The sequence below is a fragment of the Salvelinus sp. IW2-2015 genome, linkage group LG20, assembly GCF_002910315.2.
Source record: "Salvelinus sp. IW2-2015 linkage group LG20, ASM291031v2, whole genome shotgun sequence".
Lineage (NCBI taxonomy): Eukaryota > Metazoa > Chordata > Actinopteri > Salmoniformes > Salmonidae > Salvelinus > Salvelinus sp. IW2-2015.
Window position 1 is genome coordinate 43596058 of NC_036860.1, and position 13216 is coordinate 43609273.

The window sequence follows — 13216 nt, forward strand, 5'->3', positions numbered from 1 at the left end:
AGCTTTAAGATTTACCTTCACTGGTACTAAGGGGCCTAGTCCGAACCATGGAAAAACAGCGCCAGACCATTATTCCTCCTCTACCAAACTTTACAGTTGGCACTATGCATACGGGCAGGTAGCGTTCTTCTGGCATCTGCCAAACCCAGATTCGATCGTCGGACTGCCAGATGGTGAAGTGTGATTTATCACTCCAGAGAACACATTGCCACTGCTCCAGAATCCAATGGTGGCGAGCTTTATACCAGTCCAGCAGACACTTGGCATTGCGCATGGTGATTTTAGGCTTCTGTTGAGGCTGCTCGGCCATGGAAACCCATTTCATTAAGCTCCTGACGAACAGTTCTTGTGCTGATGTTGCTTCCAGCGGCAGTTTGGAACTCAGTAGTAAGTGTTGCAACTGACCACAGCCGATTTTTTCGCGCTTCTGCACTCGGCGGTCCTTTTCTGTGAGCTGCTATGGCCGTTGTTGCTGCTAGACATTTTCACTTCACAATAACAGCACTTACAGTTGACCAGGGCAGCTTTAGCAGGGCAGTAATCTGACTAACTGACTTGTTGGAAAGGTGGCATGCTATGACGGTGCCACGTTGAAAGTCACTGAGCTCTTCAGTACGGGCCATTCTACTGCCAATGTTTGTCTATGGAGATTGCATGGCGGTGTGCTCGATTTTATACACCTGTCAGCAACGGGTGTGGCTGAAATAGCCAAATCCACTAATTTGAAGTTGGTGTCCACATACTGCTAGGAGGATGTCATGTCATTCCATTAGAGGAGTGGGTGAGTGACTAACTTTTTCCCCTCTTATCGTTTTTCAGTGGCTATACACAGCTAGAGATGCAGGTGTCATTTGGTTAGTTTACAAGAACTTGAACAACTGTTATCCAGTTAGCATATCTCTTGTGTTCGCAAATTCACTCTGGCTATCTACTCTGATTTCAGAGCACAATCATCTGTGTGCCAGAGTGCAGAACAACTGTTGAATTTACGAATGCCCAACTCCCTCTGAATATGACCGGTGTCAGTAAACATAGGGGGGAAGGAATAGTTAGTCAAGAACACTCTAGATAACATGTCAACAGACTAACCAGTTCTGCTATGGCGAGTCAAATGGTCAGAGTGAGGTGTTCTCTCATTTGTGTCTGAATGTAGCTCGCTAGCAAGCTAGCCAACTTTAGCCAGTTAGCTTGAGTGCTTGGTTGGGACAAGCATGCATTGGCAGCCAAGCAGCACAAGGATGAGGAGGCTACACTTCCCCATTGTTTATCAGTGCAATTTTGACGGCCAACTAGATGAAAAGATTTGAGAGGGTTTATCTAATGTTCCTTCGTTAGATTTGAACTCATCTTACTCTGGCTAGCATTAGTTGTTGATCTTGTTGTTGTTGATGTGCATAACTGAGGGAGAGAGAGCCTACCTTTTCATGGTTGTTTGATCAATAGGACTGTAAAGTTCCCATATGTTTACATATTTGCATTACATCCATTCAGGTGTATTTCGTGGCTTTTGGGGAATGCGTTCTAATGATCTAAAGTCGCGCTATTGCAACTGCCTGTAAACATTTACATTTACATTTAAGTCATTTAGCAGACGCTCTTATCCAGAGCGACTTACAAATTGGTGCATTCACCTTATGATATCCAGTGGAACAACCACTTTACAATAGTGCATCTAACTCTTTTAAGGGGGAGGAGGGGGTTAGGAGGATTACTTTATCCTATCCTAGGTATACCTATTCCTTAAAGAGGTGGGGTTTCAGGTGTCTCCGGAAGGTGGTGATCGTATCGTTCAAAGTGAATGATGTCAGGCAAATGACTTGTTTGTATAAAGGCCTACGGTAGCTCAGATTGGCTATAGCGCACTGGTCTGTGTAGACTCTGGTCCAGACAAGACAGATGTTTTTATTCAGTTTTATTTACTGCAGTGTCTATTAACTGTCCAAATGCATGACCGCTTTCCCACTCCAGAATATTCACAAATGCCTTAGTATATGTAATTCCCAAACATTCTAAGAATGTATTAAAATTATCATATCTAAGTGGTCTCTTGTCAGATTTTCTGTTTTAAGTGTCATTCTTCCCGGGGGTGTATATGAACATTTTTAAATAAGATTTCATGTTGCTAAAATGGTGTCAGTTCCACATTAAATGCAACAATGTTTCACACAGATAAGTTATTTTCAAAGAGATGGCTAACAGCAAGCGCGCTGCAATAAAAAACATTTCCACTCACCAGATGATGATCTTTTGAAAGTTAACTTCTTGTTGAAAGTTATTCTTGAAAAGGGAGAAGCTAACAAACTAGCAACAACATCATCTTTGATAACACCTGCTGCAGCCGCTGCAAACTAGCCGACAACAAAAGCTAGCTAGACCATGGGAAAACTACTGCTCACTATTGCGCAGTRACCTGTTGACCTTCAAGAAGGCAGCAGTTTCCATACATTTTTGTAAGAACGGTCCCATCCATTTAGTCAAAATGTGATTGGTTGATTCCACTATCCACATGTTGCCCTAATACAGTTGAATGGCAGATGCCTTTATCTAGCTTCTATTGGCCTAGCCAGTGGCTGATTTAGCTAGCTAGATGTATTTCCGCAGAGACCAGCAAAGAAAAATCCTGATTGGATTTTTTTTCTCTTCAACCCTTTCCTTTACAGAAAAAAAGAGATTAAATCAGAACATAATTGAAAATGTTGTAATTATAATAATAATTGTATAAATCCTTAGCCCTTCTCTGAAGGTGTAGAGGGGACTCATTATTAACCCAAACACAGTGGGGAACAATCATTTGTAGAATTGCTCTATTTTCCCTCATGCATTCTTTCACAATATAGAATGTCTAAAGAATCCATATGTTGTTCTGAAATATGAACACAGAAATACTGGACATYTTGAACTCTTGTGGTGATTTGACAAAATTACAATCATGGTCTTGATTTGGACTCGCATTTTTCTGGTTTTGACTGTCTCATTCCCCCCCATCTTGACTCGATTTGCTCTGGTCTTGGATCGTCTCGAACTCAACACCAGAGGGCTCTGATTAGAGATTAGGTAATTGACTAGATTCCATAACATGGTCTCATAAGTTGTTCTGTAGACAACTAATTGTTGTCATACCATGCCTACATCTACTCAGACAATATGACACCAAACAGAAAATGTATGAAAAATATTTTATTGAAATATTTTGGAAAGAATACAAAACAATTATTTAGACATTTCATATAGGCAGTCAGCTCCACAAATAAACATTTTCTACAAAGAAATCCACACAGCACAGGCATAGTTCATACATTACAAAATGTAGGATAGTTCACCCAAATGACATATTGGACAATGTATGACAGCAATCCATGCTTCGGTTAAGTTTCCCTGGCACCACTTACAAATGCTAACGTTGGAGCATTTGTGGCACAAATCCCATTCAAGTCCTGGTACCGACTTTAGCATTTTTTGCACATCATGTTCAAATCATCTATAAGTTACTGAGTTTCACAATACATTTGAGATACTATCGAAATAGTTGGACATGATTCACAAAAAAAGCTAATATGCCAAATGCGGGAAACAGTGACCGGGAAATAAAAACAAAACATGGATTGCTGTCATACTTTACTGGGTAAGGAAAGCAATGTCATTTTGTAATTTGTTATAACTATCCCTTTAATGTATATCAGACCAAGTAAATAATGAGTCAAGTCAAATTTAGCAGAAAGGGGAAAGCAATGTAACGGGTATGTATGTACACATATCCAGATACACACACAGCTAATGGACATTTACCCCAGACAGACACAGGTGGCTCACAGGTCTTTCCAACCAGGGAAGCAACCGTTCAGACATATCATTTTACCAAACCTACAAACCACTCAGTGGAAAAATCTGAAATGGCACCCCATCCCCTGGTATAAGTACACTATAGAGTACCACAGTATGAGTCATAATACCCATGAAGACAAGCAGTCAAACAGGGAAATGTTTCAAATCGTTCTTCCACCATAAATTTTTCCCCATAGTGGATTTTTAGAAACACAAAAAATGAGGGTTGTTTCATGCAGGCTTACCTTGGTGAGATGTTTTTATAACCATGTAAATCTCTCGAGGACATGGCAACTTAACAATATATTCGCCTTTATTTACCCCCCAAAAATGAAACGCTAAATTAGCTGCTAATGCGGCTATCATGAAGAACTACAAATGGCATGATGATCTTGGTGAGACTGCAGAATCGAGGCAAGAATCTCTGGATTAAGTATCTAATGTTAGCTAAATGTAGTAATTAATAAATTGGCTACATTTCTTTAAAAATKGACAATCCTGTGAACTGTCTTGAGCAAGTTTTAAACTGACAATACATGTTAGCAAACGTGTCAGCTAGAGATGACTTGCAGGATCTTGCAGGGATTTGTAGTTTTGCATGTCTACTTTGATGCAAATTAGCATTTTCAAATCAGAGTAAATAGAGCCGAATATATTGATAAGTCACCTTGTCCGAGAGAGATTTACATGGTTATCAAAACGTCACACCAGGGTAAGTCTACAAGAAACACAGCCCTTATTTTAAGTGTATCTAAAAAAATCAGTAACTCCTGCTCAGAACACACTTATTAATCCAAACAAAACCAGGATGAGACAAAGCAGAGCTAAAACCTTTTGTGTAAACCCCAAAGGGGTCAAATCTGATCTCTTATAAAGAGGGAGACTGACATTGGGAGATTCAAATACATCACAACCTGATTATAAGTGTTTCTTTCTTCCCAAAATATACAAATTCATGTTGGGCCAATTATAGAACTATCCCAAGAGGCTCCACTTCAGTGGTAAGAACCTCTGCAGTAATTTTAAACCACCACCTGAGGGCGCCTAAACATAAACAATCATGTTCTTACTACAGCTGTTTCCCAAATGTTCATGAATAGTTCATTTGTTTGTCACTTTTTTTCTCTCTCAAAAATCACTGATCTGACCAGGCTGGATAGGTGAAACAAATCATTATTTGGGTTCTTTCAGCTATATTGGTTCCTTCCAATCAGTGCCCTTAAAGCAGGAGGCAAGGGTAATTGTTGGACACATCCTGTTCAGATAAACTAGACTGCCGAATCCTGTTTTGAGTTCACATATCCATAAATTTGAACTCCACAAGGCATAGGCCTACCCCCAGAAAATAATTGGCTAAAATTATAAATAAAATAAGTAAAAACCAAAGCACATTTGAAACCCAAAACCACAAGAGTAAAACAATATTCAAATAATTGATTACATACATTCATAACACAACAAAACTTGACAGACCATGAAACCAGGGGAGAAGTGTTGAACGGTTCATAACAGAGGACTTTACAGCTAAACCTATGTTATAGAATCACACGTTTGTCATTGAGCCACATTTCAGGTGAATTTGGTATCAGTGTATTATCAATTCTAGTTGGTCTAGCGAGGCCTATACTTGTAGGCCACAAGTAAAATAATAAATACTGACATTTGCTGCCTTGAAGCAAAAAAAATACTTTGGTTTGGCGATTGGACCATGTAACGCTCAGTCAGGCCTTCTCTGCTATCAGCATGTATTTCATGTCACTCCCTTGTTCAACTACAGGCATGACTTGTGCTCGACAGCCATAAAATACCTTACCAGTTGAAATCAAGAGAACTTAAGTTAAGACTATCAGAGAATAGCATTTGCAGCATGCCACTAACAAAAAATGAAAATACAAAACCAAAAAAACATCAATTCAACCCTAATCCAAAACTGGCTAAAATCCCACCTCCACTTAGAACTAGATTGTGGGTGATGTAACAGAATCTTCAAGCCTCAGGAGTAGGTTTCACTGCACAGATTACAAAATAAAATCTCACTCATCATTTAGAAACAGCTACCACAGCTGCAGAATAAGTCAACCAAATATTTGCTGAGGAGCGAGGAAATGTTGTGATTAAAATAACAAATGAAGGCTAAACATAAAAGATGAAAACCAAAAAATGAAATGTTGGTGAAAAGAAAACAACTTTAGCTAGATATGCAAACAAGATCTTGCTCACGTCACTGAATCAAATACATTTGAATAGATATTCTTTAAAAAATACTTTATCTGCATAGGCAACAGGTCCACCAACAGAGGGGATCAACAACCCACAGTTCCCATTTGGAAGTCAATGGATCCCAAGGTCCTTCAATTGTATTGCCTTTCCTCAAGCCCTTTATTCAAGTACTGCAGTCAGAAAGCCTTAAGCATGATGAGAGGAGGCCAAGTCCATTCCTCACTCATCTGCGACAAACCACACCACGCAGCAAGTCTTTCACAATACAAAGGGCACTGGCTAGAGGCCAGCCTGTGTCTGTAGCCCTGGGAGTGAGACAGCCAGCCCCCTGAGAGAGGCAGCCAAGCCAGGTAGGTACCCCCAGACTCCCCTCACTCCACGGGGGCATTGCTGCTGGCCTTGACCCCGGACCCGGCTCGGCTGATCTGCAGCCAGGGAAGCTTGGCACAGTTCTTGAAGAGCTGCTCGATAGCGATATGACGAACGTGCAGCTCCGATGCCAGCGAGTCTTTCTCCTGTACAGCCACCGTCAGCTCCTCAAACACCTCTGTAGAGGGGGAGGCAGAGATCAGTATAGCACAGGGTTAACACACACACACACACACACACACACACACACACACACACACACACACTGGATGGCATGACAGAGATCATAGAGCAAAGCAGTATATTGCAAGCCAGGGACCACACACAAAGACAACAATTTGTGACAAACAAGGAAATCAATTAAACAGATTAAGCAGAGGGGGCAGACAGCAATGACAACAGAGTACCAGCAAAACATAATACCACCTCACAAAGACACATCAAAGACACCAGCACAGAAGAGACGCTACAAAACAATAATGCAACATATTCAGTTCCTTCCATTTATGGTCATTTAAAACAAGAGACATTTCAAACCCATGCACTCCAATATATAATTCAGGCATCTGGTCACAGTTACACTTTAATAGCCATCTATTGAAGTTCTTACTTTGAATCTGTAGCAGGAGCTGGCCATTCAGCTGGTGGAGTTCATCCACACTCATTTTAATCACTGGAAGATAAAACACAGATTGGGTCACAAAACAAGAGCGACACAGCATGTGTGATAAAGTAAAGCAAACTTGTTCAGAACAGTCCTCTAACTAAACAACTAACGCGACCTCAGGGACTTGACACATAGCAACAACGAACTACGCAGAGCGAAGAGTCATATAGCTACACTGTCGTCATTTACAAAGGAATGGAATTCTAAGAACGGCATGAAAGAGCTACCGTCCTTGGGAGATATCCCTCCTCTCTCCCAGAGGACGTGCAGCAGGCACAAAAAACATTGGTGCTGTTACAGGGACGGGACATGGACACTGAGGTAGGAGAGAGAAAGCTTTTCTCTGGAGTGTGATGGTGTGGGGAAAGGAGGGAAAGTGGTGGTTGAGGAGGAATGTGTGAGGAGGATGCTCTAAAAACTGAGCCCTTGCCTGCATCACTACATTGTCTTGTGTGCCATTAATGAGTAGTAGGGGAGATGGAAGAGATAGGAGTCCATATAACAAAGATCAGAGGGAGGAGAGAAATGGATGCGGCGCATCCCATCTGTCTCCCTCCCACGTTTCCTCCCTTTTCAACACGCCTCCTCCCACTCAATGCCATTCATCACAGAGGCAGACACCTTCTGATCCAGCCTTGAGATGTCTCTGATGAAGGGAATGTATGCAGGAAAGGCAGATCCCCTGAAGCCTCTCCAGTGATGACTGGGCTAAATAACACTGGCTATAGTCGGACTTCTCTACCCTCCTAAAATGGTGCACTCGTTCCCAAAGGCTTCCTCTAGCCCCATGCTTAGGCTACATCAATACAATGTTTTTTCTGTATGCAGAGAGCTCACTTCTGGAGAACAGAGCCAGTGTGGTGTGTTGGGAATAGAGGAAGCCAGTTAGTGTTCATTACAGTTGGTATAAAGAACTCACACTCGTCTCTGCTGTGGCCATTGTTTGAGTGCAGCAGCTGGTGGTCTCCTCCAGAACACTGGCTGTGGCGATGAAGACCCCTCCTCCCTGTGGACCCCCACAGGCCCCCCATGCCCTGCCCGTCCTCCAGTAGCCCCAGCCCCTCGGCCGAGTGGCACTCCAGCATGCCTGTGGCGTAGTCCGGCAGCCCTCCTGTCCCCGTCCCCTGGTTCCAGCATGGGGTATAACGAGGCACCTGGGCGTCTGACTGGGGAAGAAGTTTACGTTCTCCATTCTGGCTGTAGCAAAGGAGCTGGTGCTTGCCCACCCGGCGGCCCGGACCTCCCTCTAAGCTGACAGAGTCTTTGTTCTGGGCGTACTGAACAATACGGCTGATCTTCTGGCTAAGGGCCAGCTTCATTCCCTCGTAAGCACTGCGTGAGACCTTGGAGCGGGACAGCTTCTGGTTGGCGATGAGGTGGTACTTCTCAAAACACTCCCGGTGACCCCGTAGGGATTTGGAGTGCAGGAGGGTGGCATGGGACACACCTGCAGCAAGCAGAGCGAGACACATAGCAATCAGTTAGAGAAGACAATTAGCTACATGTTCTGTTTAGCAATAAATACTATATGTATTTCAAGGTATTGAACTGAGGGACATATTTCTAGGAAACAGAGGACTACGAACTAAAATGATACAGTAAAAAAAAGGCTCTTTGCTCTTTTTTCAAAGTCAAGCCACTGCAGATTTCAATGATTTCCTGCTCTAGATGCTGTTCTAGAAGGACATAAAACTATAACAGTCTTACAGTACTGACTTACCGCATTTGACAAACATTTCCTTTTGGGAATAAACCCATTGAAAGCAGCCTAAAATAGGCAGATTTAAGTATTTTGATGTCCAGGGGAAAGCTGCTTATAGTGGGCTTACCTTCTGAACCATTGAGAGAGCAGGGCTGGGAGATTGACCGATCTTAAAATGCACAGATATATGCTGGGCTGAATTTACAATTTGAATAGAGACCACTCTCCTATCTAAAGATTGCAGTGACCTGCCAGCACAGACTAACCTAAATGACTAGCTATCATCTTCTCAATATCTAAAACAGCTTTTCAAAGAAACTAGGCCATTACTGCATTTCAGGTTAACCGAATTTGTAAAAGAACAGCGTTAAGTACCATTATTTTCAAAGATATATGTTTTAGGCAGACCTTCCTTTTTAAGGATATTTCTGAAATCCTTCTGAAGAATCTCATTGAGTAACTATTAAGAGAGAAGTTGCTCTGCTGTGGTGTGAGCGCTTCAGAGGCTGTGAGCATTGGGTTGAGTCATATTAGAACCTCCAGCTTCCTCAGAGGGAGAGGATCACCTGGGATTAACAACACTCCTCAATTCAGACTGCAAGAGGCCACTCTCTCTAACGCATTTAACACACAGAGAAAATGCAGGGGAATTTACCTCAGACACCACATCCAAAGTCTAACTAACCTTGAAGTAAACCGGGGACATTGGTAATCATGTAAACACTGAATGGAGCGCACACAGTGTGTGCGTGCGTGCGCGGTGTGTGTGTTCATTTGTGCATGTGTTGTGAGAGAGAAAGTGAGCAAACAAGCGAGCATGTTTGTACAAGCTTTGTCTTCAGCCTACATATCACACAGACAGACGTGCTGGAGCCTGCAGCTAGGGGATTAGTCGAGGTCAAGACTGAGTACAAGGCAGTAAGACGGATGCTCTTGTTAGGTAGGTTCACCTCAAACACTTCTCCAGGAAAGAGAGAAGAGGTAAAGATGGCATACGGCCACCAAATGACGAGTCTACTGTGCTAGGCTTATAAACTACCCCCAAAAAGTTCAGTCAATATCAGTCATCAGAAAGCATTCGCCTCAGCTTTAAGATAAAGGATGAAAAAAATGAAAGCTCAAACTAAATCATGTCAACGTGATAAGGCTATTTCCTGCTCTTTTACGTTCATGTCAGGGCCAACAGGAAGACACTTAACTGAAGCCATTTCCCAGAAAAAAGAGGAAGTGGAGGCCAAGAACTTTAGCCAGCCCAGCTCTCACACAAACACTAGGGCTGGRTGATATGGCCAAAATATCATATCACAATATTTTTCTCATTTATGGCAGTGTGACAGTATTTTATGTTTCTGAATAATAAAAGTTTGAAATATGTTAAAAAATGTTAAATAATTAATTAGAAATATGTTAAAAAATGTATTAGTGATATTAATGGTTTTTCTCCATTCTGATTGGTTCAGTATAAAACTAACTTGGACAAAACTGACAGTGAAGTTGTCCAATTTGTAGAACTTTTCATTTATACCGAATAAAAATATGAATGCAAAATATAAAGTGTTGGTCCCATGTTTCATAAGCTGAAATAAAAAGATCCCATACATTTTTCAAACGCACAAAAAGATAGTTTCTCTAATTTTATGCACAAATTTGTTTACATCCCTGTTAGTGAGCATTTCTCCTTTGCCAAGAGAATCCATGCACCTGACAGGTGTGGCATATCAAGAAGCATGATCATTATTACACAGGTGCACCTTGCGCTGGGGACAATAAAAGGCCACTAAAATGAGATWWAAAAAAAAAATTGGAACCTTTAACCTAGGCAAATCAGTTAAGAATGAATTCTTATTTACAATGACGGCCTACGGGTAACAGTGGGTTAACTGCCTTGTTCAGGGGCAGAACGACAGATTATTACCTTGTCAGCTCAGGGATTCAATCCAGCAACCTTTCAGTTACTGGCCCAATGCTCTAACCACTAGGCTACCTGCCGCCCCAGCAATTGGCATGCTGACTGCAGGAATGCCCACCAGAGCTGTTGCCAGAGAATTTCATGTTCATTTCTCTACCATAAGCCACCTCCAACATAGTTTTAGAGAATTTGGCAGTACGTCCAACCAGCCTCACAACCGTAGACCACGTGTAACCACAACAGCCGATGACCTCCACTTCCAGCTTCTTCACCTGCGGCATTGTCTGAGGTCAGCCACCTCGACAGCTGATGGATATGAGGAGTATTTCTGTCTGTACTAAAGCCCGGAAAAACTCATTCTGATTGGCTGGGCCTAGCTCTCCAGTGGATGGCAGCACCCCTGCCCAGTCATGTAAAATCCATTAGATTAGGGCCCAATTTATTTATTTCAATTGACTGATTTCCTTATATGAATGGCAACTCAGTAAAATTGTTGAATGTTGCGTTTATATTTTTGTTCAGTATAATTTAGCACTATCAAAATATTGTTATAAAACGGTATTGTAAAAATCCATACCAGTACGTGGATCCATACCCAATCACAATATATCGGCCAACGCTAAAACAAACACACTGTGAGCAGTTTGGCCGCCTGTCACAGAAAACAGAAAAGCATCGAGTTGTTCAACGCTGTAGGCTTTAAGATATGATCATCAGCTGACTTGCTTGTGCTAACCAACCCGTCACACAAGCACACCGTGTTTATACTAAGAACAAGCCAAATTATGCCTATACAATAGGTGTGTGTGTGTGGCTTGGAGAGCTGGTATGGGACAGTGTGTGTGTGTGTGTGTGTGTGTGTGTGTGTGTGTGTGTGTGTGTGTGTGTGTGTGTGTGTGTGTGTGTGTGTGTGTGTCCCTGGCTACTGAACTTTCCCTAAATCCAACCTGCACACCAGTTACCAGGGGCTTCATAAACCACCAAGCCAAAAGCAATGTATTAAACCGATCAGATAATCAGGCTTCGACCACCGACTGGTTCGTCCCGTCACAAAATAACACAGGCCCAACAGTCAAATCACAGGCCCACAACCAGAGCAGTGTACCACCAGCCAAACAGAGTGGAGCTAAGCTCCCAGCCATGCGCTAAGCAGCTTAGCAGCTAGCTAGCACTACTCTCTATCACACACACAATTCAGAGGTGAGTCAATGTCTTCGGCAGTGGCAGTCAACTCGTCAGAGGCATAAGCAGCAGCACGACGCTGATGAGAAATAGGCTCCAGAACACAGGCCTGTGAATCATCCTTTTGTTGGCTTTAGCACATCACCTGGCCTTCAGAGAAACAAAGCCACAGAGCAGCCACAGAACAACCTCATCTGAGCACTGCGTAAACCATCCACCATGCCCTCAGAGTCAGAGCACTGTTTGAATGGTATCGGTCTGTGTAAAAGCTAAGGGAGCATAGATAGGACAGGCGAACGCAAATGATCAGTGAGTAGGGTAACTCCTGTTTGAATTGAATGGTGTCAGAGTAAAAGCTAAGGGAGCATATACAGAGCAGGCAAACATTACATGAAGAATGATGTGTCACCATGCCATGGTTAGTAGTAACTTACTACAATTGGAGATGCTACAGCTAATCCCCGGGGATAAGGTAGTCGTGCTCTATCCATCTGATCTAATACTGCTCTGTCTATTTAGCAAACACACTTTGCCACAACTCTCCAGACTGGAGGCCGGGAGAGTCAGTGAATGTGGGGGCTGTCATGGAAACCGTAGTCCTAATCTTATCATATGTAATCTAAGACCAGACAGGCTGTATTTTCATGGCTCAGGCTCACTCACTCCATCAGAACCTGTTCTTTCCCTTCTCTACTAGTCATCAATGCTGTCCTGGACTGGAGATAGTAGGCCACACCTCTGATTATGTCTCTAGAGGTATGGCCAGGCTTAGTTTCAGAGGATCGATAGAATATCACCATTGTAAATCTACTGTAGACGTGTAGTTGTTTACTGTACATGTCACTAACAGGCCATTTAGAACAAAAGGTGATGGAAATTCTGTTTTCTGAAAACAACTCACGGTTCCTTATAGTGTTCTTGGCAAAATGAGTTGAATTCTATCATGATGTGACGTTGGTTTAGGTAACTGCTTTGTGTGTGTGGGTAGGCCTACATTGGATTCTTGACGCAGTTTAGGAGTCGTTGAGGCCGGGTTAGGAGGTTGGGAGTAAGAAATGGGGCAGGGGTCATGGTGATAATGTCCAAATAGCAATAGCACTTGACATGGCTGAAAGTGTAGCAGATGTCAACAGCTGCAGAGCTAACCCTGGAGAACAGACAGAGCTCACATTTGTACAGTACACCAGAGAGTTAATTGGTCACACTTTGGTCACACTTTGGTCCTGCCGCTGCTCTACTGAGTGGTGGACGGGGAAGAAGAGGGGCTTTTAACTGGTTGGGGTGAACCAAAACTAACCCAGAAGGTTCATATAGTGGGTTAAGCAGACATCTATTACCTTTTTAC

At 42.6% G+C, this 13216-nt stretch overlaps 1 protein-coding gene across 2 annotated transcripts in view; it reads right to left on the reverse strand.

Moving 5' to 3' along the window:
• Positions 1-3162: 3162 nt before the first annotated feature.
• Positions 3163-13216, reverse strand: part of LOC111981575 (protein EURL homolog) — a 33399-nt gene continuing 23345 nt past the window's right edge. For both annotated transcript variants that reach the window (XM_024012905.2, XM_024012904.2), the window contains exons 3-5: positions 7998-8525; positions 7022-7084; positions 3163-6589 (exon numbers count right to left, since the gene is read on the reverse strand). In XM_024012905.2, coding sequence (XP_023868673.1) covers positions 6414-6589; positions 7022-7084; positions 7998-8525 — 767 coding nt within the window. In that variant the 3' untranslated portion in view covers positions 3163-6413. The remainder of the gene's footprint in view (positions 6590-7021; positions 7085-7997; positions 8526-13216) is intronic.